The sequence below is a fragment of the Branchiostoma belcheri genome, unplaced genomic scaffold, assembly GCF_001625305.1.
Source record: "Branchiostoma belcheri isolate BF01 breed outbred unplaced genomic scaffold, Haploidv18h27 scaffold46, whole genome shotgun sequence".
Taxonomy (NCBI): Eukaryota; Metazoa; Chordata; class Leptocardii; order Amphioxiformes; family Branchiostomatidae; genus Branchiostoma; species Branchiostoma belcheri.
The window spans coordinates 1119961-1146266 of record NW_017804087.1 but is presented as its reverse complement, the minus strand read 5'-3'; the positions used below and the strand labels follow the sequence as shown (position 1 = coordinate 1146266).

The 26306-nt window shown below is 38.4% G+C and overlaps 1 protein-coding gene across 8 annotated transcripts in view; it reads left to right on the top strand.

The window, feature by feature from the left end:
* LOC109478959 (voltage-dependent L-type calcium channel subunit beta-1-like) overlaps positions 1 to 26306 on the top strand; it is a 54691-nt gene that overhangs the window by 17194 nt on the left and 11191 nt on the right. For 6 of the 8 annotated variants that reach the window (XM_019780782.1, XM_019780781.1, XM_019780780.1 and 3 more), the window contains 4 exons: positions 16692 to 16814; positions 22829 to 22951; positions 25022 to 25158; positions 25520 to 25554. In XM_019780782.1, the coding sequence (XP_019636341.1) occupies positions 16692 to 16814; positions 22829 to 22951; positions 25022 to 25158; positions 25520 to 25554 (418 nt within the window). Of the gene's footprint in view, positions 1 to 3038; positions 3219 to 14482; positions 14614 to 16691; positions 16815 to 22828; positions 22952 to 25021; positions 25159 to 25519; positions 25555 to 26306 lie in introns of those variants that run through there. The other 2 variants (XM_019780783.1, XM_019780785.1) reach the window with 2 other exon arrangements.

The window sequence follows — 26306 nt, the reverse complement described above, 5'->3', positions numbered from 1 at the left end:
GACCGAAAACTCATGAATAAATCATGGAGGCAGGCCGCCCCGCCGCGATGGATGTGGCTCTGCAGACTGGGGCAGCCATGTTGACGTTCTCGCTCGTTCCGGCCCGCCGCTAGAGACATGTCCGATATCTCCTACATGCTGGGGCTGTGCTGCGTCGTCTTTGTCCTCTCACTGCTGGGCCTGAATATATTTCTATGGAGCGATCCTTCTCGGTGAGTGACTGGCTATGGAGGATGGGGTGGGGGGCGGAACCCACCATTATGTTATGATGCCACAATACGGAGCCACACTGGGAGGTGTGAAAGGGGGAGGGCGGCCTCCATTGACATGATAGAGAAGGTCTTTAGTACTTCATTGTCGGTACATGTGTAGCATTAGTCTGGACTGTAGGGCCACACTCACACAAAAAAGGATCAGTCTGACACACGGAACTTAAGTCCTTCAATGTTTTGTACTTGAAGAGAGCTAGGAGAATTTCCCTGCTACAATGAAACTGTAAATACTGTACGCGTCTGTCTGTCTTCTCTGTCATGACCAGGGGAAGAGTAGCTTAACTGTTTATTGAGTTTGTCTCAGTGTGATCACTGTCATAGTCACCAAAAATGTGAGGGGGTGGGGTGAGCTTTGTGGAAATGTTATTCATCAATATGTTTTTCTCCTACCATATATGCTGAGTCGTGTTCTTAGAAAATAGTGCCTGAACTTCGGTGACCCTGCTTTGTTTGCCGACTCTGTATTGACAAAGTATATATAGGCCAAAATTTTTCAGAGAATAGTCTGGTAGATGTCAGCAACTTTGATGTTGACTGTGGAGTCACCATTGAAGGCTTTGACTACCGACTACCATGCACAAAACATTAAAAGCACCCAAAACAGTTTCAGGGCAGTAAACCTGGCTTTTTTCGTCACTTTTTTACAGTAAGTTGAAACAACTTAAAAGTAAGTTGAGTTAAAATAGCTGAGGGAAAGCTGTTGCTTGTTTCATATTGTAGGCAGGTTCTAACTATTATTGTTGGTACCAGAAAATAAAGGGACTTACATGTAGCTTGTTTTGGGGCTGTTTCAAACACTTCAAGTATGATATGATGATAAAAATGTGCCAAGAAATGGCAGTGAATGTCAATATCAGACAGATTTCCTCATCCAGAATATTTTTTGTTTTGCCCCAAAAAATTGCATTGGATGCCTTTAAAACCTATATTGGTACCAAAGAAACTGCTAAAATGTTTCACATATCTATAGTGTGTTTGGGGAAAGAGGGGGGGGGGCAGTGTATGGAAACAAGATTTATAGCCCTTGGTATGAAGCCAGACTCAGGGTAATTTATGATCAATTCATTTGGAACACAGGATCTCTTTACTTGACTGATATTCTGACAATGTGTCCTGCTGTTCTCTAATAGGTCTATTGTTTACTATAACAGAGTGAAGGACAGGGTGTTTTGCCACATGAATAAAAGTGACACTTTTTATTGTATTATTTAAGGATGTCTTTATGCTTTTATCTTAAGCCAGACAAACTTGCCTTTATGAATGATATCCGTGTCTGGATGATATTCTAATGTATTTTCCTACTTTCATACATTATCACTAGCATGTTAGATCTAGCTCAAAAATATGAAAATGAAATTAAAATATGAGTAAATAGAAACAAGATTACAGCTGATACAGTATTGAGAACTATAGCTGTTTTTCCTAATGTTCTAAAAAATACAGATCTTCATAGTACTTGAATACAGCACTTTTTCATTTTTGTCCAACTCTTTTTTTTAAACATTTGACATTTTGGTATGAGCTTAACTTTAAGTTTTGTGGCTTATGGAAATATTCAAAATGAAGGAGAAAGCTCAACTCCAACTGGAGCATACAGAATTTGTATTGGCCAATTTAAAAAGACATCACAAAGGAAGGGCAAGAAAGCAAGTTGTTGAAATAGCAAACAACCTGTCAATGTTTTCTTGCCTGCATGGCAGCTGTAGTAAGAAGCGCCTACTAGTGACTATTTGGAAAATTGCAGGTAAAGCTGGTGAATTTTTCCAAAGAACAATTTATCCCTTTACTGGAGAGTGAAATTTCTATGTAGAGACCTTAAATGTTATCAGCTTTTATGAGAGATTGTTTGGACAAAAAGGTCATAGAAATATGAGAATTATATTGACAATTAGGACTTGTGGGGATGGCTGAAGGCACTTATTTACAGATCATAGCAAATGAATGTCTAGACATGTGGTCTAGTTGGTTAGAGACAATTTAGATATTTTCTTTTGTGGTATCAGCATTTCTTGGAAAACGTAATGCTATTAGTGGGGTATTGTAAGAAATGCCAAATTTCTGTCAAATGTATTTCTGCATTGTCATAATTCAATGGAAATTATGACAACAATTCTTTGATTCATTGTAGTTGATTCTTCATAAAAGCATGTTGTATTTGATATTATGTATGATAGTTAGATCAGTAAGTCTCTCTTAAGTTCACATTGTTTATCTATCAATATGGTATTTTAGTAACAGTTGGCCTGAATGTTCCATTTGAACATCTAACCAAGGAAAGCTATCAAATATTTATATAAATGGGTAGGAGAATTTCTACCAATCTGTTCTTTCTGTTGAATTAAGCCAATATTGAAATCAGCATTGTTCCTTCTTTAACATGAATAGTGATTTAATTCGTTGTGCATTTCTTGATGGTAGTACAAATAGGAGTGTTGGTATGTAGAATGCCATATTGCTCACTTGCTTGGGCTTCATGCAATTTGCAGTGCCTTATCGCCTTTATCTGCCATGCAGCCCAAATGGGGGCTGTTTCTTAGAAGATAGGATAGTCTCATATCTTTGCAATGCTGCTGATTGTGTGGAAGCCTGTAGTGTTTTTCTAGTGTGTTGTGCTATAAGGTGGATTCCATGCATAACTGCCATCAATCAGTAAGTACTGAGAAATGGCATTAGCCGGTTGTTCCAGCCCCCTGCCCAAAATGGTCGGGCCTGCCCCTCTGGGAGAATCCTGACTCGGTAATTGGTTATTCCGGTGACCCCTCCCCGTCCCAGAAGGGAGATAATCCCCCGCGTCAGCCGGCGCTCACACACGGAGCGCGCCCCGTCACCCCCCCTCCTTACGCCGTACGCCATCAGCACGATAACCACACCGCCTACATGACATTGGGCATGAATATGCGGGACTACACAGGCGAGTCGGACAGCCTCTGGAACCTGATTTCCGGGGTAAGTTGTTTAAATTTGGGTGTAAACCATCTGTGCCGCTGTTCCAGGGTCCGAACATGCCCCCCGCATATTAATCAGAACAAGTCCTTTGTGATAGCCGACCGCCGAGGTTACGGAACCGACAACCGTCTGTAATTTTGACCTTGACTTATAAGAATAATGGTTACAAATCTGTTAGTCAAACACAAGTGTAATGTACATGAAGCGGAACGTTTGTGGAATTATTCCACGCTTGTCCTTAGTTCCTGGGTCGGTACAAAATTTCCAGGTCGTGGAATTTCAATGTGGTATTGGGAAATATAAATTCTACTGCCTGATGCATTATTTAAAGTGTAGCAGGTTAGAATTCAAAGAGCTTCTTGGTATCTATAATATAGCAACAAGGCAGTACCCTTCTATTATTTCTAATGCCTATATCATGCACATAGTACATGTACCATACTGTATATATTATATGGCTTATGCAATAAAATCTACATGTATGTAGAAAGTTTTGAATTTAAGATATCAGTTTCCTTGATTATACATGTATGCAATCTGCGTATAGATGCAACTTTGGCAGTAATTGTTACATTATTTGGTTGAAGTATTCAGTGATGTAAAATATTTATTTACTATTTGGTAGAAATGGTGTGATTTTGATATAACATACCAGCTATTGCAATAAATTTTTCAAAGAAGGCAAATTGAACGGTAATGAGAAAAAGAGGTGTGTGTATGTAATGTGAATTAAGGGCGTAGGATTATATCTGGGTGAATTGATTGCACCAGCCAGGACTGTACAACCTACGTGTGCCCCAATTCCTTTCCAACCATCCATTCGTCACAGCTGTCATATAAGCTTGATGAGCTCTTCCTCTTTTTTGACCACAGCTTTTTCCTCTATAAATCCCATATTAGAAGTGTGAAATAATGAGGTAAAGTATATTATTTTGTCTCAGTTAAAATGGTACATGTGTATGTTGTGTGAATTTTGAAAGTGGGCATGCACAGTTTGTGGTGGTACATGGGCATTTGGGTGGGTCAAAGTAATGATTTTCTATACCCCCAACAATTGATGCCGGCGTACAACCAACCACGGCAATTTTGGATCCCTCTAAAAATCAATAGTTACAGTTAATATGATATTCCAAATGGGAAAACTTGAAGGGAGGTTGTACATTATTTATGGTAATAAATCGTGGAATATAAAACCTGGAATTGTCTATCGTTTTTCGATGATTTCTCTTGACAAGAGAATATTTGCTGCTGTCCAAATTTACATTTGTAACTGAAAATCAAAACATTATTGACAAACAGTGGCAAGTTTTCTGGTAGCTACATGTACACTGAACCCAATGAACTAATTTACCAACTAGAACTTTTATTACTATTACCATTATTGTATGGCTTAATGTTTATTTTTGGGTGGCTCATTGTCTTGTCTTTTTCTTGGAGGCAATAAAAAGTCATTAAAAGAATTATTTACCAACAACAAAAAATTATGTCCCAATTTTTACTGATAGTGTACAGATCCATTCTAGTTCTGCGACTATTTGTTTTAATTCAAAACACCAGGCACGACAAAAAGTTGCTTTGCTCCTCAATGAGAAAACATGATATTTTTCTCTCAAAGCAGCCAAGGCTAATACATGTATCATCTTACAATGACAAGAAAAAAACAGGAAATCATAATTATCCTTCACATTTCTTCTAAGGGCAATCGAATAATAAGGAAGTCTGCATTACTGATAGTGTGGCATCAACCTTCATATTAATAATTCTTCATAACTTCCTGTTATGTCGCATTCTATTGGGATGATTCACTGTAAATGACATATCCACTTCCTGCCTATACCCTGGTGTGTACGTATGGACCGGCGCATTGTTTTCATGCCTCAAAAGCTTTTGTATGATTCATGTGCGTGGTATATTCTATATAGGCTCTCTCTCTCCAGAGAAAGTTGATAACCTTGTTGCAGTGACACTGATGTATCACTGGTCAGCTTACGTACAATTGATATATTGCAGACTTGGTAGCCAGTAAGGGTGTATGGCAAACTGTATCAAGAACAATGGTCAAACAATAGTTATTGTCTTCGGGATTTTGTTTTCTGATCATATCTAAAAGAAATTCTTCTCTGTTTTCTGCCAAAAAAAATGAAAATGCATATCTTTGAAGCAGACTGTAAAAATTGATTTTACAAACTGAAGGCTGTTGAAACCTTCTCGATGAAATAAGAGATGGTAAAATATCAAATTTCAAATTGTTTTGAACAATTTTTCAATTAGAATATTTCGATTTATGGTGCCAAAATGTTACATAATGTCCCTTTAAGTGAAGTTTAGTTATGAAGTTATAGCTTTATAATGTGTTTTCCAAGTGCTGGTGACTATGTAATGGAATCTCTTGGTATCATCAATCCTTATCATGAAAAAACCCCATTATGCAGTCCTCCTGGGAATCTACAGCTAGAGGCAATAAACCAAGTTCCAATTTTTCATATTCTTTGCTCCCAGCAAGGATTCAAACTAGATATGTTAGATTTGCATACATCAGTTGTCAATAATTTGTTCTTTTCATTCAAGAAGTATTTTTATGGATACTATAGGTTCCAAACTATCTTTCTTTCATTTTAGTAGAAATACTCATATCTGATATACTGATATCTGTTCAACTGAATAAAGAAAAGATGCCTTTTCATTGTGCTGGACCTAAAAATCATGAAAAACAGTTTTTTAAAAAGAAAATTCATCTTTATTACCAAGTTTTAAAGAATGAAAGAATTAAAACAAAAAATAAGCAATGAATTTCTTCATCTGTGTGTGGAAAATCACTATTTTTAATGCCAAATTAGACGTTTTAATGTGTAACATCAAAATGGTATGGGAGTGGTCTGGGGGAATATATTTTAAGACTGTTCAATACTTGTATAGGTCAACCCTGAAAGATAGAATAAAAGCTGCCTATATTTGGGAAAGACGTCTGCATCCTTTGTACTTATTGAATCAGCGGTTTTAAATAATGAATGAGGTTTTACTGGTGGTATTCTGGGGTACACTGTCCAGAACTCACACATGCTTTTAGAAGTGCACAATGCACTGTGGTTTGACGTCAAAACGGATATCAATTGTGAAAGGTTGCTTTTCTTAGCCACACCAGAATTAAGAACTTCTCAAGAAGGTACTACAGATAATGCTCTTGTCATTTTTGGAGGGAGCTTGGACTTAAATTTAAAGGCATCCAAAGCAATTTCAGGGTGGCAAAACTGGCTTTTCAAAGTCAATTTTCTTGTCATTCTTTTAATACTATATAGTAGAATTAATTATATAAGTTGAATCAACTCTATTCTACAAAAATGTGATGTCACTGAAAGAAAATGGTTGCTTGTCTTGTATCGTAATGTTCTAGCTATTTATGGGTGGTACCTCAAAATAAAGGGATGCCTCATATAGCTAGTTTTAGTGCTATTTGAGTATAAAATGATAACAAAATTTGCTAAGAAATGACAGTCAATGTCAATATCAGACAGATTTCCTCATCCAGAATATTTTCTGTTTTAAACTGCTCTGAAATTGTATTGGATGCCTTTCATACTAGTTCACACTAGTTTTCTTGGCTGGAACGTGTCCAAATTTTCTTGCGTCCCTGCAGAATTGTAACATTGTGTCACCAGCATGAAAAGTAATGTTACTTAATTTCCATGCAAGACGGCATACATTTTATCATACAGAAGTATTAGTACCACAAAAACTGAAGGTCAAGTTAACATATCATCCATGGCCGTCCTTTTAATAGCAGTACAGGGAGGTTTAATGTCTGTGGATCTGGCAAGGCTGACTGAGAATGATTACTTCATCCAGTCTTCTGTCATATCTTTTTGCAGTCTGCTAGTAGAGAAGTCAGGTCGACAGTGGGGAAGAGAATATGAAATTTGTCTTGGCTTTGAAGGTGAAGGCTGAACGAATTCTAGCCCAGCTCAAGAGTCTGGCATTTTTTCTATGTTTACCTCCGTGTAGGGAGGTTTTGTTTTTGGCAGGTTGGTTTATATTCTTTCTTTTCCATCATACTTTTATTTCCTTTATTTGGAGGTTTTGTTTTGGGGTGTCTGTGTGCTTTCCTTGTGTTTCTAGTTATTTCCCCATTTCCACATGGTAGCTAGGGATGTAGGGGATCCTGACCAGAAGTTAGGTCTAAGGTCCCAGAAAAGGTTATCTTATTTCCAGTCTTCAGTTCCTTGTATGTCTGTTGTCTTATGGGAGCAAGTGGGAAAATGCATAGACAGAATCAGTTAGAAATTCATAAGAAGGAATAAAACAAAAAGTCACAAGGGTATGAGATCTAAGATTTCTTGTATTTTGAAGTGAAGACAGACTGGGATTATGTAGAACTTTAAAAAATCTTACATCTACTGTGGAGATACTGTAAGAAGTCACATTGAGAAGTTAGACTAAGCTGTATAAAAATGTTAATGGCAAAGAGAAAAAGAGCCTGATGGTCACTCATGACATCTCCTGGAAATATTGCTTGAAATGCCTTCCATTAACCGTGTCCTATCATAAGCATCTCTGCCTATCCCCTGACAGTGAACTATCACTGTGTGCAGTCTGTGTTATTTCTGACAGGGACTAGATAACAGTTGACCCTGCCGAGTGCTCTTCCAACCCTTCCTAGGCAATTAACGCAAGCCAACCTGGCGATACATGGAGTCTGACACAGTCGGAGTGAGATGTCAGTTATGCAACATCATGTAGCAGGGCATTTCTAAGTTAATGCTTATTCCTATTTCTGCAACATATAATACCAGGTCCTAACAAGGAGCCTAAATTGTTCAATTTTCTTCGAACTGCAAAGTTACAAGCTATTCTACTGTACGTGTAATTGCATGTGGATATTTTGAGCAGTAGCAAGCTCCTCCTCTGACACATTGCTGCTTTATTAATATTTTTTCTTTCATTCTGGCTAAAAATGTCCATTTTGTATTTATCCTTTTTACAAACCAGGGCATGGGAGCTGGGTGTCAGTTGCAATCAAATTCACAAAGGCAAAAGTCATAATTTCTCTACATTTCAGCTGTCTACATCATGTAAATGCAATCATATCCTCGTCAAAACCTTATTTGGCTACAAACATGACAGATTTAGACCATCAATAAGGTGTGCATATACTCTACACAACCTTGACATTTCCACAATGTAAGAACATCGATACTTTCATCCCGGAATTCTTCCACAATTGTTTTTCCGTGACCTGACCTCTCACCCTCCCCCTCCCTTCATCATGATTATAGCGCCCAGGTGCGAAAAATCCTCGCGTTGTCGTAGCGATACGCCGACAATCAATACCCGCAGATTCCATCAATTTCCAGACGGCGAATCTCCCGTGGCTCCATTCTTGATGACCTTGCATTCCGTACGGATTGATACGGTAGATAACAAATTATCGCTGCCAGGGAACAGCTACTTGATTCTCTCTGCTCCGTGGGCGAGGCCAGGCTTAAGGTGTTTCCACTCACAAAGGAAAACCTTCTGCAGGGCTGGAAATTTTGGGCTCAAGATCAGAAGTACCTGCACAGCTTCAATTTTACCTGTACTAACCTGCATATACCCAGTACATGGACCAGTGCAGGTAGACATCAGAAATACCTTCACAGCTTCAATTTTACCTGTACTAACCTGCATATACCCAGTACATGGACCAGTGCAGGTTAGGTTCAGGTAGACCACTCACAAAGGAAAACCTTTTGCAGGGCTGGAAATATGTTTTTTTTCTGCATACGTGCACTGGTGCAGGCAACATTGAAAATTACCTGCACCAGGCAAATTTCACAACTCAGAATTTAGGAAGCATGGATCATACTAAAAACTGTTCAGAAACCATAATGCTATTATTTCTTTTATCAGGGTTCAAAATACTTTTGTCTACATACCTGCACTGGTGCAGGCAGCATAGAAAATTACATACATAGACATCAGAAATACCTACACAGCTCCAATTTTACCCACACTAAGGTGCATACACTGAGTATTTCAAGCCCTGCTTTCTGCCAATAATGGAACTGCATTTCAACCAATGGTTTGAAAAGGTATCGCTGCACATTAGCATCAGCGAGCAGACGTGGTCGATAAAGATTGATTTCTTTTCAAATGTATCAGGGACTGCTACACTCTTCAAAACTGGGGGTGATCGTGAAAAAGCATTTGACTTTCCTTTGACAGATTGTTGAATATAACATTGGGGGAACTTAAGCCAGATAATTGCTATTTATTCAAACCAAGAGAAAAGATAATATATATACATTACAATCATGCCTTAGCTTCTGCGTTTTTATGTGAAAACCTGAACTACTCCTGTGTTATATAATATTTCTGTTGCAACGTGTTTGTTACATATGACAGGTTACCATATTACACAACTGTACTAGTGATCACTTTTCTTGATACACAATGGAAACCTTTTAGAATTCTTAACCACCCTCAGGGATAACATTAGCCTTCTTAAATATGTATCATAATCTTTGCAAGATATATTTTAAGATAGTTGTCATAAATGAGTATACTATCATGCCAAATTTTCACCATCATGTAATTATGTATCTATTAAATGTACCTAACTATATTTAGCGTGGTATTATAAAAGATAAATTGACTATATACACGTAAGGATACCATCATAAACAGAGCTATCTTTATGATGGATCATTTTTATGGTATCTTCAGTGTTTCTTCAGGCAGTTTGTTCCATTATGTGGTTTGGTTAGGCCCCCGTATCCCTGAGATTTACGCGGGTAGTTAGCGAAAGCGAGCTACGATTGACGTCATAATGAGGCCCTCCGACTGTACTAAAGATTCCACCCGTGATTCCCGAGTATCTCGTAATGACTTATTAAAACATGACCTTCTTTTAGAATAGAGGATGGATCTGTTAATGAGCATAGAAATATCCTTATGGTCTCTGTGGTGGGGCAGTGATCCAAGAGGCACTGTAAGGGTTTACGCTGTTGTGTATGAGCCTTTAATAAAGGCACCCAAAGCAATTTCATGGCAGTAAGAGTGGATTTTCAAAGTCAATTTTCTGGTCTTTTTGTAATGTAGTAAGTTGAATCAACCCTATCCCATAGCATACTGATATCTGTGAGGCACAAATGTGATTTTGCTGATGGAAATCGGTTGCTTGGGACTCCTCACATAGCTTGTTTTTAGGCTATGTCAAATGCTTCAAGTATGAAATGATGTACTATGGCAGTAAATGTCAATATCAGACAGATTTCCTCACCCAGAATATTTTTTTGTTGTGTCCTGTGAAAATACGGAAATTCCACGTTTTTTTTGGCAAAGCACATGTCAATGGACTCTGGGATCAAATCGACGGATCCACAGGATTCGATCCCACAAGGCGAAGCATTGGGATCACTTATATACCACTTAACCGATGGGGTATCAGATCTGTGTGGCTTAATTTTCAATTTCCCTCTGATGTTCAAGATTCTAGATCTGTTGTTGGTTGCATTTCTGCTTTGTGAAACTGTACATATGCTATTGCAGTCCCTTAAAATCCTTGGTAGATCATTACGGCAAATAAGGTGTTACTCATGGACCCAAGGGTTGGTTGGGATATACATTCCTAAGCACAAATTTCCCAACTGTACCCAAAACTAGGGGTGTCTTTTTGTTCAAACAAGATTCTTTGGAATATACTGGTCACAAGGGCCAAGCAATTTGCAGTTAGTAAAGCTGGGGGATTTCTGAGCTTCTGATATCCGTTGTATAAAATTTGCTGCATTAGGAGATAAGAAATCGCTCTATTCTGCTGTGAAGTCCCTCCATTTTTATTGAAGCCACACTGTAACGCTTATCCTAACACACCTCGTTTCAAATGGGATGATTAGCATATGAAAAGAAAGCCCTTGGAAGTGGCCAGGTTTTTGATTGGGCGGATCCAAGTGAAATGGATGGCTGTACGGATCATTAGGCGGCTGCAGTTCTCCCCACGGCACATCCCTGCTGGATTGTTGGATAGGCCCCCGGAATAGCGCTGGTAATGATATGTATCCTAAGCCGCCATCGCCACCCCGAGTGGCGTCACGGAGAGTAGCGCCGGGCCGTTATCACGGCACCCAGCTGAATTGATTATGCACACCGAGCGCTGAGCGTGTGGCGGCAAGAAACGGGAAGGCGTCCAGGGTTTTTTTTCTCTCGCCGGCTTTCTTTCGGAAACCCTCCCGAGCGATTGTTCGCCCGAGCGAACGAGCGGCCAGGTCCCGGGCATGTATCCGTTCCAGCCGCAACTCAATTGTGCGTCAGGTCCGCTGGGATTGCACTTCCCCTCATGACAGCCCGATAAACAGCTTACATAAGCACTTTGCATCTGCACACCCAAGATGGCCTTCGTCGTGTACACTTACTACCCCGAACCCACGGTCTCGGACACCGGGAAAATTGAGCGCCAGAGGAAGAGAAAGGTAGGCGGGGGCACCAATTTGGCAAGCGTTTTCTCCGCAGCGTCAGAAGTAATTTGGGAAATTGGGGGCGGACTCCGTGTTTGCATTTGGTGGGGAGGGAAAGGCTGTAACGTGATTATTGCAAATGGATGGGTATTAGGAGAGAGGTCGGTGGGACTTTAAGTGCAGACATAGCTGAAAGTAAATGTTCAAAGGTCACAGATTCTCCGTACAGAATCTGATTTGTCTGATGTGTTCCGGATGTGCTGAAGTGTAGAATTGTATGAGATTGCATTTATTCTAGTAAGGGATTTCAATCACGTTGCTTTGACTACTATGATACTGTGAAATTTGAACAAGAATCCAAAATTTGTTGTAGGCATCCAATGCAATTTTGAGGTGGCAAAACATATTGTGGATGAGGAAATCTGTCTGATATTGTGACAAATTTTATTGCCATGTCTTAGCACATTTTAGTCATCATTCCATACTTGAAGTGTTTGAAATGGCCCCAAAACAAGCTACGGGATGAGTCTCTATTTTTTGGGTACCACCAATAGATTACCTAGAACCAGCCTACGGTACAAAACAAGCAACTGTTTTCCATCAGCGATATCACATTTTTCCCTCACAGATATCAGTATGCTAATATTGGGATAGGATTGATTCAACTTACTACTTTAAAGCAATGACAAAAAAAAAAATAGCTTAAAACAGACAATGCCAGTATTTCGGCTTTAAATTTTGGTTTAAAATAGACAATATCAATATTACGAAAATCTGTTTTCGCTGTCCTAACATTGAAAATCTGAAGCCTTCATATCTAAACGGGAGGCTAACCTAGGGAAGATACCGTCTGTACAATCTGTGTCCGTCATGTAGACTAATTGAGAGGTGTGGCCGCTTTGACATGGTCCTTTCTGTCAGTTGATGAATCAGAGCAGCCTTTCCTGAATGAATTTTTCATTCACCAGCCCAGGGAGGCTTTCACTAAGGACGGGGAGAAACACAAGATTAATAGTTAGCTGCAGCCTTCCCGAATGGATCGCTGGTTCTGGTGGCTCCCAACAGCTGAGGACTACAGCTCTGTCAATTTACAGCCGACCAAGTGTGGAATGAATATTCAATACTGAAATAACGGCTGGATATGTGCTGCAGAATTCATAGTTTTACCTGGCGTTGAAAGGAAAATAAATGTGTTGCAGCATTTGTGTCTTTATTATGGGATTGTAAGAAAAATGTCGTGTCAATGGCACTGTTATTTAAGGCGATTTTGTAATTTTGTCTAAATACTTCAAACTTATATCTTTCAAAGGTTTAATGACTTAATCTTCCATTAATCATCTTTTGCCATTAATAATGTTTAAAAAGTAAATTTCCATTCTTTTCTTGCCCAAAAAGGATTGGTTATTTTATTGCTCTTGGATGAGAAGGATGGTAGAGGAATGTCTTTGTTTAGTGTCATGTTATCTTTCAAATCGTAAAAATTTTATGGCTAGCATGTAAGAGTTGTTAGCCTTAACATGTAAAAGAAGACTTGATGATACTGAAACCTTCTGCATAATGATACCACAGCATACTGATATCTGTGAGGTAAAGTTGTGATGTCCCTGCTTGTTTCATATCGTAGGCTGGTTCTCCTTGTTTTTTGGCTATTTCAAATACTTGACGAAAATGTACTAAGAAATGGCAATAAATGTCAATATCAGACACATTTCCTCACCCAGAATATTTCTTGTTTTGCCGCCCCCAAATTGCACTGGATTGAAACACTTCTCCCCCAAACAAATCATTTATATATCGATACTGACAAGGCGTTATCCTAAGGTATACAGTAATTGTATACCACTGCAGTCTTCAAAGGAGCCAGCCCAAATTCACATGTAATGTTATTGGATAGGCAAATCCCCAAGTGTGAATATGTCAGCAGCTTTGATAAGGTGTCCTTTTCTACAGTCTAATTGGGCCCTAATATGTTTCAGTCTTCCATGCCCCTAGAGGGGACACCTAAAATGGTATGCAGTACATGTATTCCATGTTTATGCAAGGTTATTTATGTACATATAAACTAGGGTCATAATGTTTAAAGGCAACTATCATCCCTTGTGGCTCATAAACCTAGCAGTGTTGCTTCTTCTTTTTCCCCTGTAAATATTACCAGTATTGACATTTAGGGGAGAGAAATTGCTATCTTCCTTCTGTTATTAGACGTAATAAGAAATATTGATAAATGCAGTGCAATATTCCGACGAAAACAAATAAATCCTGTACAAGACAGACTTATGATGTTATTGTATGATATTGGAAGGAATCCTCGTTATACTGTTATGTTTTCAACAATGATAGTTTAAATATGTGAATTATGTCCGCGAATGCTGTAGTCTGAAATCAAACCTTCACTCTTTCTATGTCTCTTATTTATGTTTAACCCTTCAAACACTGAAACAGCTGTATGGCTGCCAATGTTCTATTAGGTACAGGGTTAAGCAGTAATGAGAAGGTTAAACATACATGTATGCAGCAAAAGACACAAGATTTAAACACAGTTTGCAATCATTATTTCATCACAAAGTCAATGTAATTGCCTAGGTGGTGCTACAAAATGTGTGCGCCTCTGTTTTAGTACTAACCAGAAATGTCCGAAATGTGAGATAAGTGGAAAAGTGGAAGTAAGTTACTGTCACACAAAGATGATTGCAATTCAAATATTTCAAATTTTGGTGCAAAAATGTTCCATACTGCCCCTTTCAGTATATGTTTGATATGCTAAGGTGATGAGATACAGGTAGAAGTATTGTTTGTGCCTGCGGGGAGCCCAGATGAACCGTTGGGTAATATTTATAGTAGCGCAGGCACACGGCGGCCAGGCGGGATGTGCTAGTATTTATAGCTGTGTGAGAAGATAGGCATATTAAGCTTTCCCTCTCCGAACTGTAGCTGCAATGGTGATCATACAGGACTGGCAGAAATTCCAGGTAGAGTTCTGTGGTTATGACTATGTATGAGGTATTTGTGATGCAGATGTGGGGTTTGATTTTGCAGTTTGGCTTGTTTTTGCCGCGCAGCGTTGATGGAAAATTCTGGAATGCAATCGTGTCTGATGCCACGTCAGTCACTCTATATGTTATACAACACTACTCAGTACTGATTATTTTGCAATTATTGTTTAATTTCCTAATTAGTAATCATAGTTTTTATTTATTGTACAGCTTGTATCTTCAATTTCGTTTTGTTTGCAGTGGAATAGATGGTTTGTGATATATTGTTAGATGGTGGCTGTTTTGAATGTTATGTAAAATCGGGTGTTGATTGTGTACTACTAGTAATTGTTTTTCCATGATGTCACTAACATTTTTGTCTAAGATCTACGAGTTTAGGGGGGCATTTTGGTATCATATAGTTTTGAATTAAGTTGCTGTTAAGTCATGTTCAAAGATTTGTTGCAACTGTGATTGAAAATTAGGTGATAAAGGAAAATTGTACACGATATCAAGATTTTTCTTCTTTTCCTGTGTTCCACCATTTAATTTTAAATATTATACTAGTAATTGGTTTAAACATAATTGAAATGAATTCATGTTTATCTGTTTTCTTTCATTGTATGCAATTTTGTTTTAGATTTCGATCTGTAAAAATGCAGCCTTCCTATACGTTAATTATTACTAGTATGACCGTTTCCAAGTAAATTTCCATTAGAAAGTTGACAATTTGCCAAAAATGGTGCTGCCTTCATATGTGCGGTTAATCGGTTATGTAACAGTTCGGTCTATATACTTCCGATTCAATCTGATTAAAGAAATTAGAATTAACGTTTGGGCATTTTGTCCTTTGTGAATTTCTTTTCCATCCATATGTTAAAATTAACAAAGTAACATTTGGATTGGATTCAAGCAGTAGCTACAATTTCATCGGTAGATCATGTTTACTGTTCTGGATAGTGTTCCCCTGGTAGCCATTTTGTAATCAATACTTTCCCAGAATGTGCAACGGAATTCGCACCGTGCCTGTGTTTTACGTCCCTGATATCTTGACAGGAGTAGCTTTCAGTTGGCATAAATACAACATTTCCACAAAAAAATGTGTTTTTAATTGAGTCCACAGCTTATGAGGGGGCAGCAAAGTAAGAAAGCTGATTGGTTGATGTATCACGGATTGTTCAGGGTTGTAACAAATTGACGGGGTGAAATTTAATCACTTCAGCTGTAGGGATGACGTCATTGGCTGAGACTGGCGCTAACAGGGTCGCGCCATTCAACAATACATTATGGAGGGAGGCACCGTGGGGCTATGGATTGGGCTTAGGGGCAAAATCTGAATAGCTTGGGGTAGAGAAAAGGTCACCATGTAAGGAGTCTTATTCTTCTCCAAGTAATACTTAAGAAGGGCTCGTTCATCTTAAGATGTAAGGGCTTATTCATCTTACAATTCCCAAGGATTTCTGTAAAGAAATATATGGTGTACTGTAGTACAGTGCAAGATATTATGTAATACCAGCATATGTTATGTAATAAGGGTGAAGTTTTGTATGTGGTGGAGTTATGCTTGTTTCTCACTTTAGTATGGAAGTATTGTTTTGAGTTTCTGAGTTTGTATGTGCAGAGTAAGTTGACAGCAGATGGGTGGGTGAAGAATGAGAGTTCAAAGGTCATAAGATTTTAAATTTAAGGCCAACAAAGTAACAACAAAAGAATTGTTGATACTGTCACAACCACCATATTGTCTTGATAGGAAGGCATTCAGTACCGAGGACAGGGTATACCAAGAACTTACATTTTTCACACTTCTTTGTATTTCCAGTGTTTTTATTCAATGTCTTTTGACAAATTGTATGTGAAGAAGCTGAATTACTTACATGGCTTATTTTTGGCTAGATATTGTTAAAGGGCAACAAAAGGAATGGTGCTGACAGGCACTTATATTCTAATACCTTATAGATTTAATGCATTATTTTGTGTCCATTTGTCAGTTGAAGCCTTGTAGAAACAGTGTATTTTCACCTTTAAGTTTAACCTTGTTTATTAATGTGGAATATCTATGTTTATTGTCTATGCAGGGTTCGGCGGAATCATACAACAGTCGACCCTCAGAGTCAGACATCTCCTCCCAAGATGAAGACAGGGAGGCACTACGGCGTGAGTCGGAGAAGCAAGCCCTCACGCAGTTAGAGAAAGCAAGGGTAGGGGGCTCTCTTTTTATGTCAAACTTTACCTTTGCAGCAGGAAAACATATTGTTCTTGCTCTGTTTCTTCTTCTCCAAACAACTAAGGTCAATGACCTGGACCAGACAGCTGTTGCCATGGTAACTAGTGCTGTAGCAGACACCCTGCAGTGTTGGGTTACATTATGTAGCAAGTGGCTGGACAGAGTTGGAGGGGCTAGTTACAATATATTTGAATGTGTTTGAGTCAGAAAACCAGCTGCAGGCTGTCAAGCATTTATAGAAAACAAGGTTAGAGGTCTCTCTCTTTTTTGTCAAGGTTTCTATAAAATCACATATTGACACCATAAAAGCAACCTTAAGGAAAGAATAAAAGTCAAGATAAAGGTTTTAGTATGATCAATACTCCCTAAATTCTGAGTGCTTTAAGGTACAGTCAAACTTTTCTAGTGCAGGTAATTTTCAATGTTACCTGCACCAGTGCAGGTTTGCAGAAAAAAGTATTCTGAGCCCTGTATAATAGAGTGCATGTACAATGTATGCCATAGCAAGCCAAAGAACAGTGAGATAAGAAAGGCCTGCATGTGTCTGTAGATAAAAACTTTCACAGTCTCCACAAAACAGTTGTATAACTAGACTACCAGCTGGTCCCCTCCCTGTCTTGTCTAGTTATACAAGAAGCAGGATGCCTTTCCTACTCGTGCAGAAAGCGGAAACTCAAACTGCGTTGGTGGAAAGAAAATTGGCCGTAAAAGCTCCTAAATAGCTGGTTTTAATCTGACTCATTGACGTCAGCGCCTCTAGTTCGTTGGTTTTTACCGCTAAGAAGACATTACCCCTTGGCCTTGGACCAATTTTACCTTAACAGTTTCCGAGTACGCTAAATATTTAAACATGTTGTGTCTTTTTTAAACACGCTGCACTAATATTGCTGACTCTTTTTTCTCAACACGTTTTACTTACTGATATAAAAAAATTACGTTTATAAGTTTTTGAAGCGTCTTTATTTTTCTAGTGGCAATGTATGTATTGTCTTCATTTTTGCTTACACTGAAGAATTTTTAGACTTGCAGTTTTTTTAGAACAGAATGAAGATAAAGAATCCAGGATGAGATTGCAAACGAAATCTGTCTACTTAGTATTGATTTCTGATAAAATATTTAGTGAATAGACCCCAGTTAATGTTTCTTCCGCCTCGGTGTGGAAATTATGATGAAATAACCTTCAGCAGAAACATTAAACTGTATTTCAAGTCCATTGCAGGAGCCAACAAAGTCAGGATTAAGTTCCAAGTTGATAACTAAAGATCAAATGACCGCGTCACGGAAAACGTTTTATCGCAGCGAGCCTCGATCAACGTCTTCCATCCAATCAACCGGCCGACATTATTACCGGCCGGATTAGGAGAGGCCGCAACCCCGGGAAAATGAGCAATTCAAGAACAACCACTTGATCATTCCCCTCCAAGTAAGGTCAAAAACAATTCCATGACACATTAGTCTGGTCCGCTGGGCCATTCTGTGTCGCCAGGATTGCATTTTAAGTGGCCCCGGTCGTGCTGCGATGAGGAAAGCCGTCTTGTTCGTGTCTGGAGCATTTTTGGAAATGTTTTAGGTTGCCAAAACATTCCTGCACTGCAGTACATCATACTACTATCATGTGATATTTCTGTTGCATCCTGATAATATAATACAGACCCAAGGGTGGCTAGGTATACTTGTGGTTAGGGTTGTTGACTTAGAATCTGAAGGTTCTGGGTTCGAATCCCTGACAGGCTTCAATGTTGTGCCCAATGGGAAAGGCACTTAATGCTTATTTTCAGGTGAAAATGCACCTATTTCAAGAGATTTGGGCCTTGTCACAACAAGGAGACCTTAATCTAGGGACATTATTGCCCATCATATAGCACTGAAGTCCTTGGTCCATTTGTCGGTAAAGGTCCTTTGTAATACTCCCTATAATTTACCATTTAGGCCAAATAAAGATACTGTAACAAGTGGCCAAGGATAAGTGTCCCTGGGTCATACATCCAATTGATTTATGGCATCAATTAAGGTTACGAATTTGTAAAAAAGATACAAGGGAGACATTCTTTTTTGCATGGGTTAGGATTGGCTGCATTTTGAAACTGACCGAATGCTGAAGGTATCTCAAATTTATTTTAAAAAACAGATACAAACTGTACATTCTATGATTTAATGAAAGAAAAAGATAAGTTCTGTCTGAAGTTACTACACCTTGGAAATCAATATAGTTACATAACTGTTTGGTACATTCATATGCATTATAATGACTTGTAGATATAGCAATAATTCTAAACAATTTTTACTATGACTAGCACTGACTGTTTCAATAGAAAGCTTGAAAAAAAGTGCTTGAAAAAATGTTTTTTCTAGCTAGTATGAATAATGTTTTTACAGATTACAGGTCCTGGTCTGTGTAACGTCAGCGAATTCCTTATAAATATTTGAAGGTTTAAGAATGATCCATAAGAAGGCGTGGCCACAGCACCAGGTGGTGACCATAGCGTCACCCTGTCAAAGACAAAACCACGACAGGAGTGTCTGTCGGGACCCGGGTCACTTCTAATGGCCAAACTTGATTGGAAAAGGCTTGCTTGATGGGTGATCGATCGATGTTCGCTGCCGATGGATTTTTCCTGGCTTCGCTGATGTGTTCAGGTCACAGCCAGCACCCCCATGGCAGCCGATAAAAACGCCTGATTAGTATTCTGTCCATACGGCGTGCGCAGGAAAACAGATATACCGTTATTTCATTGGTAACCTGTAGTTTATTTGACAAGAAAGCAGATGGGTAGAAGAACATATTCTATACAATATCACCTTTATATATAGATTGTTTCTAAAAGAAATCCATATCATTTCACAAAATTTCAAACAGCCATGCATTAGTGTGGACTTACATGTACATGTATGCTGAAAGATTATGTTGAGAAAATTTTCAAATTCTGTATCAAAATTTTTCTATCAAAATTGATGAGAAACAACATATCTTCATACGTAATTAAGTACCGGTAGAACGTTAATGGAGTAAACACAGGGATAAATAGAATGTTTTCTGCGCAAAGCAGGGATCAATTTGAGGATTATCGTTGATATGAATAATTGTTTTCAATTCCACTGGCGTGACTATTCTGGGTGTGGCTCACAGGGAAACTGTCTTCTCATCATTTACTAACACGGAAAGCAAGACAGCAAATTCAATTTTACTTCATTGTTCAGCTTTCCATACCAATTTGAAAGGTAAAAACCAGTGCAATGTAAAAGAATTGTACTAGGAGTATTTAGATGCATAAATCAGTGTATGAATATTTTTTCAAAAATTCTGCTTTAATTTTACTATGCTGTATTCCATTTGGAAAGAGTATTAGTAAATCAACATGAGGGCATAAGATTATAGTTTCTAATATTCCTAATATTGTAATAATTGCAAATAAGTGAGAAGGATTGAGTCTGCAAAATTTGATTTGTTCTGCATAAACAAGAAAACCAGGATCTTAATGACTATCATTACAGTATATGAAAACAAATAAGTAAAATGACAGCATGATTTTGCATTTTTAAGATACATTTTTTGTCAAAACACAAATATTAATTCTGCTGGCATTTAATGCATTGTATAATGCTACCAAATCAAATTTGAAACACACACTCATGGCTTAAATTTCTTCTCAAATCACTACATACATCTAACTCCATTAATTAAGTGCATTTCTGTACAGCTATGTTGGCTGGCAAATTGTTCATAGCCTGGGTGCCATCCCCTACCGCGAGTCGGCGATAATTCCTCGGCCCGGGAAAGGCACACGCCCCGCCGACCCTGATTTGCACACTGGCTCTAATTATCTCCTCGCGCTAGGGTCTGGCCGGGTCTCTATACAAAGCCTCTCGAGCTAGGGGCGTGTCACTTACCGCGCGCACCGCAGGGAGCACCCCTGCCGGCCAGACGATTGGCGTGAAAGATATTGGGTTTGGGGCAGCCTGGGGTTGGGCGGCGGATACAGTAGCGGACACAAAAAAAATCTATCGCTTTATGAACGCTAGCGTCTGGCACCCAGGCTAATTGTTCAGGGAGTGGCTGAGAGCTAATTTCTTATTAGTATGCGAGTCACGTCCTTCAGTTGGCAGCTATCTCAGATTGTCATTTTTCATTAAAAGTTAATATTGTGGAAACGGCGTCCTGCTGATACCGATGGTTTCAAGGCTATCACAGCAGGAGGGAGTGCGTAAGCACACAGTAAATTATTCTTTTGTCAACCCTTAATAAGAAGGGATATGAGATGGATTAAAGAGCACTATTACATCCACAGGGCTAAAAACAACACCTGCAAGTTGCATAAAAAGGTATATTTAACCTACAACTTTATAGCCAATTTGGCAAGCTAAAAGACAATTATACAATTTTGTGTAAAATCAAACTGGCTGAAGCACAAGATATGTCTTGATTGTGTTGATTTTTACAAAGTAATGATTACACAAATATTTAATACAGTATTGTACTATGATTTACTGTATTGTATATAGGAAAGAAAATTTTGAGCCTTGTTCTCACTGGTATTTATATTATATTCATGTGAATCATATGAGATTCCTTTGCATATGATGTACATTTCCAAATTTTTCCTTACATTGCTTCTTTAATTATTTCCCTGCTGCCTAAGACCATACTTACTAAGACCATAACCAATATAAATTTGTGAAATGGCTACTTTAGCAGCCTGATGGTTAAAAACTGCATACATTTTCTCCTTGGCAGAATATGAAGCAGTTCTTTTAGTCAAAGCTTCGTCATCAGAAAACTAGAATTCTCTCAAAGTGGTCAGTTATTTCAGCCAGAGTTTTTCAAACGGAATTGTTTCTTCAGAAGAACGCTACATCTGAAGACTTTTGGACACTGAGAAATCAGTGGTTCCCCCACGGAGATTCCCATTGTAAGAAATCGATACTAACCTTCACCTTGGCTTTATCCTTACTGCTGGGATTTGGGTGCACGACCTTCCCTGGAATGGGGAAAGATTTGTTTGATTCATTACTGTGAGTTTCTTGCTGATTCTATCTATGCATTTTCCCCACTGGCTGCTGGACAGACATGTAGCAAGGAACCGGAGACAGGAAATGAGATAATCTTTTCTGGGACCTCTGACCTAATTTCCTGAGAGTGTGCATGTAGCATGTAGAAATAACTACAGAAACAAACATGCATACATGTAACTACTGCAACAAATATGTATATAGCATGAAATTGAAGACAGGAAATGAGATAATCTTTTCTGGGACCTTTGACCTAAGTTCCACTGTGTCATTTCCAGTTTCTAATTTCTTTTTTCTATGCATGTCTGTTACCTCATGAGATCCAGTAGAAATATGTATAGACGGAATCAGGGAGAAAAATCACAATTATAAATAACCCAGGGCCATATAGTGCCCTAGCTTAGATACGGATTAAGTTATTCCTAATGTCTCGTAATGTATTTGTTATTGCCTAAAGCGAAAAGCAGTAAAGAGCTACAACAGTGAACTTGGAAATCCATCCATGTCCGCATAAGCCTATCTATTTTCATCCAGTCATATATTATGAATGAGGAGGCCACACAGAAAAAGGAGACAATACTGTTAGCTTCTTCATCTACAACTGTAAGATCTTGGGGTTTTGTGTCTGTGGTGTGGTAGTAGAAACGTAAATATTTGATCATAACAATCTTTGAAAATAATAATGCAATGGAAGAAATATCAAGCCTTTGTGTACTGTATTTTATAAGTAAGGTATGTCCTCAAATTTTGTATAAATAGAAGTGTTATTATTTTGCATTAAACATAATTTCCCCCTCACTTCCTGTCACTCTGCTGTATTCAAATAACTATGGACACTCAGCTAAAAACACAAACACACCAAACACAAAACCTCCATACACAGAGGTAACAATATATTATGGACCTAATTATAATATTGAACATTGAAAATTTCATTTGACTTAAAATGTCTAATTATTCTATTTTGTGTTCCCTCTACAGACAAAGCCAGTCGCCTTTGCAGTACGAACAAATGTGGGATATGACCCTATGGCCGATGATGACTCGCCTGTGCAAGGCAAGGCGGTCAGATTTGAAGCCAGAGATTTTTTACATATAAAAGAGGTAAGTAACATGTTGACTTTGTTTTTTTATTGCGTTAGCTGTTTTAATTCAACGTTATTCGTAGCCAGCCCACTGAAATTCAATGTTAAGCTGTGTTGGTTGATTGACAATGTTTCACATTGTTTGCTATCTCGAATTCATCGCTAAGCATTATTCACAAATGATTTGTACTGTGGCATCGAACACCAGATTGCTAAAAAAAACATAGCGTCCAGTTTGTCTGTGTTCACAGACTTTTGTCAATATTCTGGTAGACACCCAGCCTTGTGGCGTCTGTGTGGTGTAGTGGATAGAGCGTCCGACTGTCAAGCAAGAAGACCCAGGTTCAATCCCCAGGGTTGGACCCAGACATGTCCGGACTTGCACCCAGACGTTGTGCCCTTGGGAAAGGCACTTAGCACACATTTCCCCCTCAGTTTAGAGGGTTCCTGGGCCCTACTAGGGTTTGGGTTGGCGTTAGGAAGAGCATCCAGCCGTAAAAATCCTGCTTCAAAAAAAAAAGTCTTGTACTTGGTGCAAGCACGTCTAACCCCCGGTTGGGGAAAAATGACGTTAAATTTGGTTAAAAAAAAAAACCCCGTGCATATAATGGAACCATCCAATGTACCCCTTCCAAACTCCACCATTACTTCCAGACATTACGCCAACAGATCAATGTCTTGCACTGCAATGAGTAACATTTCTTGCCTTCCTATCATTTCTGAGCCTTAAGCCAACCCCAGACTCTACCTAAAAGACTCCGGGCCAAAATCCATCCCATATCTCTTACTGCCCAGACAGTATAGACATGGTGGTGGCACATACTGTAGATAATACATGTCCCTTCATACATTCAACATCACCCTTTGTGACCTTAGCAGGAAACTTGGATCTGGACATAGATCCTGAAATCTTGCTACAAAACACACCTTCCAACACTCCCATCACTGTCTCATCTCTTCTGAGAAAAAAACGTCCCAACTCCAAGTCCAAGAATATGATATATACACTGAGAGATGGTAATTCCCCTCCTGGGCTTTTCCAAAGAAACATAAAAGGATTTGAAAAATGGCTGAAAGGAAATGGCAGCAGCTATTTGGCAACATGTCAACCCAAGTTTCTTGGAAGAAGATTTCCCGTGAGTTTTTGCTTCTACGTAAAAAAGGGTTTATCTCTCTCTTGTTTACTATTGAAAGACAGTGAAGAGACTTTCTTAATCAAGACTTAAGTCCACAAGACTGTCATTCTGAATAAGGAGGCGTCTTGAGACCATGATTTACTTCTTTAAGAAGTCCTTTTGCGGCTTGTGTGTCGAGTTGTTGAATTACAGTTTTCTACACTTTGAACTTTGCCTTGTAAAACAAGGCTTAGGTAAATTACTCGTGTAGACAATGTCATCTTAAACTTTATGGGGTGTCCACTCTGCAATCTTGTCAGAGACATCTTCCTTCACGGGTTATCTAAGAATGATTGCTTAATGAAATGCTTGGTATGTTACGGTACACCAAGGAATATTATTCATTAAGGGTTACACTTGCAGATGACATCAAGTACTTAAAGTCAGTCTGTATCATAACGATTGTGAAAGTAATCAGACAAAGGTCCAACAACGTGATAAATTCAGATAACAAAAGATAACTACCATGTAGCACTGGTCGAGATAAGAGCAATAAAGATATAGGTCCTGCAAGGTGGCAACTTAGATAAAAAACAATTACTAAAAAATCATTCTGGTCATTAAAAGTGAATTGAATCAACCCTAATAACATTGCAAATAAGTGCTATTGAGGAAGTGGAGGTGCCAAAATGTAATGACTTACGAGTGTGTTTAACTGTTGGTAACACAGCTGTCAGCCATGTTTGTTTACATTCTGGTAGTTTATGGTGGCACCACAAACGGAGTACATGTACGCCCTGTGTGGGCTGTGAGGTAATTGCACTAAATAATATGTTGAAGACTGAAGTAAATTACAAATCACACAAAGATTTTTTAGTTAAAATATTTCAATTTTTGGTGCAAATAATGTTACATAGTGCCTCTTTAAGAATAGTTAAACTCTTACTAACTACATGTTTGTTTCCTGTGTTTAGAAATACAACAACGAATGGTGGATCGGCCGGTTGGTGAAGGAAGGATGTGACGTGGGGTTTATACCAAGTCCTGTCAAACTAGAGAACATTAGGTTACAGCAGTCTGCAGCACAAAACCGCTCTAGGATATACTCAAGGTAACGCAAATACACTTACTGTCATTGTAGTGTTATTTTGAAGTAAAGGGATGTAGGAGGTTGGCGTTTGAAATTACTGTTAAAAATTCAGTAATGCTGTAGAACTCCTAAACATATATATATATTATATATATAATATGCACAGTGTAATGATTTTGAAGAAAGAGGTCACAGCGGAAATAAAATCACTGCAAGCATTTAACTTCGGATTTTCATTGCTTCAAAGGTTTTGATTAGGTTTATGTGTAAATTGCACAGATTGTAAGGTACATATATACATTATGTTCATATAACACTTACTATTATAATAGATAAAAAACTGTCAGAAACAATAATTTATGTTATTCCTTGTGTTTTACAGCAAAGCAAGTGACAGAGAATCAGCTTCTGAGTCAGGTATGGCAGTCCTCTTCTAATATGTGAATTCTGGTTTGTGCTACTCACATGTGATTATTATAGACCAAACATAAGTCATAGAGTAGCATAGTAAGATTCACAGTGAAAGATTTAAAAAAATTGGTGCCAAAAATCCTAAATGATAAAAAGCATAAATTCTTTGCAGTGAGTTGTCATATCACATGTGCGTGTATGCGTTGCACCACTCAGCGTTCGCACTTGAAAGTCATAGCACAACAATCAGTAAGTTAGTAAACTAAATCAATATGACTTTTCTCCACATGCTTTCTAAAAAAGCACTCAACTTTGTCAAAAAATGTTGGAGATCTGCAGTTACAGTGCTGGGCATACTGTACAAATCATTCAAACACTGGGTTATTTTTTGGGGTAATACAAAAAAAAAGAATTGAACAATAAGTGGTACTTTGTAGTTCATAAGTATAGAACATTAAAATTTCCTTTTTCTATGAACTTCTAATAACAAGCTATAGTAACCCAGCCTTTTGACAAAACTCTAAAAAAAATTGTGACACCCAAGCTTATAATTTACTTTCTTGGTAACATTTAGTTTTTATTCTACATAACGGTAGTTGTCTTTGGTTACCTATGTTAACACCAGGCAAATCTTTCCACAGCTACGATATAATAAGTTTCTTTTGTTCCGCTTGTGCTTTTTTGATCCCGTTTCATTTGATTCCCTCCCAATAGAGCTCCTCACCGTTGAGGGACAGGGAATTATAGACTTTCGTCTG